At 61.9% G+C, this 4862-nt stretch overlaps 1 protein-coding gene and 1 long non-coding RNA gene across 3 annotated transcripts in view; one reads left to right on the forward strand and one right to left on the reverse strand.

The window, feature by feature from the left end:
• LOC104986973 overlaps nucleotides 1-2154 on the forward strand; it is an 8047-nt gene extending 5893 nt beyond the window's left edge. The window contains exons 2-3 of the long non-coding RNA XR_825089.1: nucleotides 731-994; nucleotides 2069-2154. This is a non-coding gene — a long non-coding RNA (uncharacterized LOC104986973). The remainder of the gene's footprint in view (nucleotides 1-730; nucleotides 995-2068) is intronic.
• SSH3 (slingshot protein phosphatase 3) overlaps nucleotides 1-4809 on the reverse strand; it is a 7917-nt gene extending 3108 nt beyond the window's left edge. Inside the window, exons 1-10 of one of the 2 annotated variants that reach the window (XM_010837714.1) lie at nucleotides 4594-4809; nucleotides 4036-4073; nucleotides 3292-3523; nucleotides 2236-2354; nucleotides 2083-2154; nucleotides 1682-1747; nucleotides 1408-1596; nucleotides 1233-1326; nucleotides 856-984; nucleotides 717-763 (exon numbers count right to left, since the gene is read on the reverse strand). In XM_010837714.1, the coding sequence (XP_010836016.1) occupies nucleotides 717-763; nucleotides 856-984; nucleotides 1233-1326; nucleotides 1408-1596; nucleotides 1682-1747; nucleotides 2083-2154; nucleotides 2236-2354; nucleotides 3292-3523; nucleotides 4036-4073; nucleotides 4594-4659 (1052 nt within the window). In that variant the 5' untranslated portion in view covers nucleotides 4660-4809. Of the gene's footprint in view, nucleotides 1-716; nucleotides 764-855; nucleotides 985-1232; nucleotides 1327-1407; nucleotides 1597-1681; nucleotides 1748-2082; nucleotides 2155-2235; nucleotides 2355-3291; nucleotides 3524-4035; nucleotides 4077-4593 lie in introns of both variants that reach the window. The other variant, XM_010837713.1, reaches the window with a different exon arrangement.
• Between the last annotated feature and the right edge of the window lie 53 nt (nucleotides 4810-4862).

Here is a 4862-nt window from a genome sequence, read left to right on the forward strand (position 1 = left end):
CGGGGGTGGTGCAGTTGCGGTGGGAAGAGGAGGTGACTGTGACCTTGAGCAAATCGGTTTACCCCACTGGGCTTGAGTACTGTCCTCCCCTCCCCGCCCCCGCCTCGCTCCCAGGTAGCTGCTGGCCGTCTGCAGCACAAGTCCTTATCTTATCATCAGAAGTCAGTTAGGGCTTTTCCAGGGTGGGGGTTTGGGGTGGAATGGGGCTATACTGTGCAGCACGTGGGATCTTAGTTCCCTGACCAGGGCTCGAACCCACACCCTCTGCATTGGAAGTGCAGAGTCTTAACACTGGACCTCCAGGCAAGTCCCCAGAGAAGGGCTTTGGAGCTCAGCTGAGCCTGGCTGGATGTGCAATAGCTAAAACCTATGACCCTTGTCATAGGTTTCCCAAAAGCCCATGGTGGACAAGGGACTGAAGTGTTGGGAGCAGGCAGCCAGAGAGGGGCCCTTCCTTCTCCAAGAGACGTGGTCAGGCAGAGAGGGGCTTTTCTGCTTTACAGCTAGGGAGAGGGTAGAGGGGACCAGGGAGCTGCTAGCAAATCAGCAAGATAGGTATTCCCCTGTCCTGGCCTAAGCCCATAGGAGGGGAACAGCCCTGGGGTGGAGCTGGAAGCAGAGTTAGCGGTTGCCGAGAGGGTTCTGGGAGTTTCTGGCCAGGTCTCCCCTTGGGGAAGATGGAGGGTGGGCAGTTGTGAGAGGGCTCGAAATCCTACCTGTTTCTCTGCAGCTCCTCCAGGTTCGCTGCGTTCCACTCTGAGCCCTGGGAACAGGGAGAGCGTGTCATTCGGTCTCTGCTGGCTCTGGCCATCCCCACCTCCCACCCCCAGCCTGCAGGTAGCCCCTCTACCTCACCAGGTAGAGGTGGGGGAAGATGCGGGACGCCCGGTCTTGCTGGGCCATGAGCAGCAGCATCTGGTTGTCGATGAAGTCGCGGTACTGCTGGAGAGGGCATCCCAGACGCAGCTCCAGGGCCTGGCGGATCTGCAGGCAGGTGGGTGAGGCGAGGCTGGGGCGCCTTGCAAGGTTCCTACGCCCCACCCTCCCCTCTGGGGCCTCTGAGGACAGTACTGCGTCCCATCACAGCAGAGAAGCTGAGGCCAAGCACGTGGGAACAACTCAGACAGGAGGAGCACTAAAGGGGAGGCTCCACGGAGAGGACCACTCTGGTGCCCAGCCAGAGGGCCCCCACCCAGGGCCCAGCTCCCCACTCATCCCCGCACCAGGCCCACCTCTTTGGAAGTGACGTTGTCCAGGTCGCTGGTGTCCAGCACCTCCCACAGCTCGGCCCGGATCGCCTGCTCCATCTGCTCCTGCTCTGAGGGCCTGGGACCCAAGCCTGTCAGTGCAGGGCCCCTTCCCCTCTCTGCCGAGGCACCTCCCCCCAAGCCCCCTCCCCAGACTGACCGGCTGGGCTCCACGCAGGGAGGCCGCAGAGACTCCAGGTCGGCCATGGCCATCCACTCGTTAAGACAGCTCTGGTCAGAGCTCAGTCTGTCCTGGTAGTGGCTGGCCCAGGCGAGGGCACTGCCCCCTGGCACAAGACCACTGCTGAGAGCCGCCTCACATGCTTGGTGCAACACCTGGAGCGTGGCCCTGGGACAGAGGGGAGGCCGGGTCACACCGTCCTCCCAGCAGCCCTCCCCGGACCCTGCAGCCATGGTGGAGCCACACCCCTTACCACATGGTCTGAATGGAGACAGGCTTGAAGATCCGACTCTGCCCGCCGGACGTCACGCTGAAGCCCCTGTGGGAGACCCGGTGGGGTGGGACCTGGCTCTAGAACAGCACCTCTGAGAGGGCTACCCACTAGCCACCTCACCAGGCTGGTCCTCAGAACATATACAGATCGTCTGAGCTTCAAAATAAGCCATTTGCAAATGTGGGGCAGCTGAGGCCCAGAGAAGTTAGTTGACTCGCCCAGGCTCACATGGTGGATCTCAGGTGGAGCAGAGAGTAGGCCAAGCCCAGAGTTCTGCAGGTGCTCCCCAGTACCAACCCCCTGGGCAGACATCACACTTGGTTATTTCACCCTCTGGCCCTTCTCTCTCCTCTCCGTTCCCTCCAGGTGCCACGTCTTACCCGTCTCCATCTAGGTACACCTGGGTGTCACTCCAGAGAGGCAGAACCAGGCCGAGGGTGCAGCTGGGGGAGCTGGCGGGGACAGAGGGCAAGGTCCCTCAGCACCAGCGCCTCCCAGACAGGCCCTCCTGTTCCTCCTCCCCCTGCTCCCACCTGCTGTCAGGGAAGTCCACGCCCAGAAGGACCGTCTCATCCCGGCTCAGGCCTTCTCTGGTGGAAACGACCAGCAGGTAGCGGAGCCGGGGGGCCCGAGCCGCCTCCAGCTGGGCTGCCTGGAGAAGACGGGAAGGAAGAAGCCTGGGGTTGCAGTGGCCCAGGGGCCCTGTTCTCCCCACCCCCACTGACACACATCTGGGTCGGGAACAGACCTCCACCTGCTCCCTCTGCACCCACCCCTCCCTCCCCAGATACCAGATCAGGGGTTACAGTCTAGTGGTTCCCAGCTTTGGGATTTAATGGTCCATTAAAATGTTTAAAAAGAGTTTTCTCAAAGGGGATGTACGTGGGGGAAAAAAGGGGAGTGTGGGCATGACATCACCCCCTTTTTTTTTCCTGCTAGGAAGGAAGTTTAAAAAACACCTTTCCAGTTGCCATTACCATAATTTGATTCGAGAAATGTTTGTTACCAAAGAAATATTAAGGACCCAATCTCACAATAAAGGGTGGTGCTTCTTCTGCCTTACAAGACTGACTGTGTCTCGTTTTTCCCATCTTGCTGTAGACAGTGAGATGTTCCACAGGCATCCAGGAATTGGTTCTCACTTTGCCACCTGTGTCCCATCCTCACATGGGCCCTTCCAGGACACCAGCCCACGGTGGGCGCTCAGCAGGCCCCCCTGAGCACCAGTCCCTTTGTGGGCACCTTACATGGTCAGGAAGGTCTTGTGCTGGTTGAACAGAAACCCGCCTCTGGGTAATTCCCCACTCTTGGTCCTAATCTTGCCCTATAGGCTCAGGTGGGACAAACCTCCCTATCCTCTCCCAGCTCTCTCCAGAGACCTGAAGACACCACCTCAGCCTGTTCAAACAACGCTAGCTGAAACAGCAGAGTCATCGTGGTTTGGGTAACCTCTACGCTCCCCAGGGTGCCCCCTGCCCTCACATCACTGCTCTCCAAACACACACTGGCTCTGTTCCACTCTCCCCTCCCACCTGAGGAGTGGCTCTGTCCCTTTTCAGGGGACCAGGGGGCTCTGGACGGGCCCTCACCAGGCGGATGTCATCCTGTGGCCTCAGCAGCTCCACCATGAGGCACAGGTGCTGACTCTGCTCCTGCCTACCGGGACTCGGGGGCCCGTGCCCATTGTCTGTCTGGTCCCCGTGGGGCTGCCCTTCCCCGGGGGGCTCCTCCGCTGGCTCTGGGCTGGGCCTGGAAGCATCTCCATCATCCCCTCCATCCTGCAGTCCCAGGACAGCCCCTCGGAGTACTGCAAAGCTCTGCCTGGAAGGGGAGCAGGGGAAAAGTGACACCGTGACAGCCCATCCCACCCCTCAGGACAGGGGAGTCAACCCCCCTGAACCGCCTGGAGGATTTGTTAAATCAGGTGTTGGCCCCCATCCCCAGAGTCAGTGGGCCTGGAGAGGAGGCCTGAGAAGGTGCCTACCCAGTTCCCAGGTGATGCCACCTCAGTGCTTTGGGAACCACTGCCTTGGTGGCTTTCAAGCCTCGAGCCCAACTTTCCCTTCCCATCTGCCTAACTCAATAAATAACTGTGAACTTGGTGGGGCCCCAGGAGTCCTCAGGCCCTGCCATTGGCCAGAGCCAGGGCCAGGATAGTGGATGAAGGAGCCTCAACTGACTGGGGGAAGATGGAAGCAAAGGCAGCCAGCTGTGCCCACTAGCAACTCTGTCCCCACATACTAAGTAGTCGGCTTTGGCTGCAAGTCCTCCCAGAGGGCAGTGGCCAAGCCTGGTGTCTGGATGGAGGTGTGTGTGTGGGGAGAGGTGCTCACCTTCGCTGGAGCCGGCTTCTGCGCTGGGACACCGGGTCCTGCTGAGAAGGCAGCCCCCAGGGCAGAGTAAAGTGGTGGGAAAGGACTCCTCCCCAGGTTCAGGGTGCTGGGGTTGGGGGTGCAGGGATCCGCCCCTCCCTCGTCCCGCCCGCCCCCCCCCCCCCCATGCAGTGGGGAAAGGAACCAGAAAGGGTGTCAAATCCTTTTCTGTTCCAGTCCACTTTCCACGTGGAGACACTGGCGGGGGCGGGGCCCAGGTCCAGGCCGGCAGCCGGAGGTAAGGGAGGGGGAGCGCTGCTGGAGATGCCTGAGGGTTTGGCCCAGGTCTGGGCCCAGAGCGGGGTAGGGCCTCCGCGGGCGCTCGGGGCTCCGGATCTTGCCTTGGTCCGAGTTCCTGGTTGCCTCAAGATCTCCCCCAAGCAGCTCCAGCCTGAGACGTGAAGGCCCCCTCCGCACACCCCCAGGCTTGAGGGGAGGCTGCCCGTGGGCAGCAAGCACTCCCCCAGGCCCAACTGGCAGCCAACTGCGTGGGCAGGACCACAGCCAAGCCAGACTCACCGTGGGCCCCACAGGCGTGGAGTGGCCGCTGGCCGGGGGCGAGCGGCTTACTGTGACCAGGGCCATGGGGTCAGGCCGGGGGCCCCTGGGCCGGTATGGCGCGGCGCCCTCCCTCGTCGCCCCGCGGACGGTCCCTGCCCCGCAGGACCAGGAAGGAGAGTCCGGCGCCACCAGGGCCTGGCACCTCCTCGGGGCGGACCTTAAAGGGCCAGACACCCGTCCAGCCCGGCCTGCGGAGCCCGCAGTCAGTGGCCACCGCCCCTCCCTCC

Source organism: Bison bison, unplaced genomic scaffold (assembly GCF_000754665.1).
Source record: "Bison bison bison isolate TAMUID 2011002044 unplaced genomic scaffold, Bison_UMD1.0 scf7180017864080, whole genome shotgun sequence".
In the NCBI taxonomy this organism is placed as follows: Eukaryota; Metazoa; Chordata; class Mammalia; order Artiodactyla; family Bovidae; genus Bison; species Bison bison.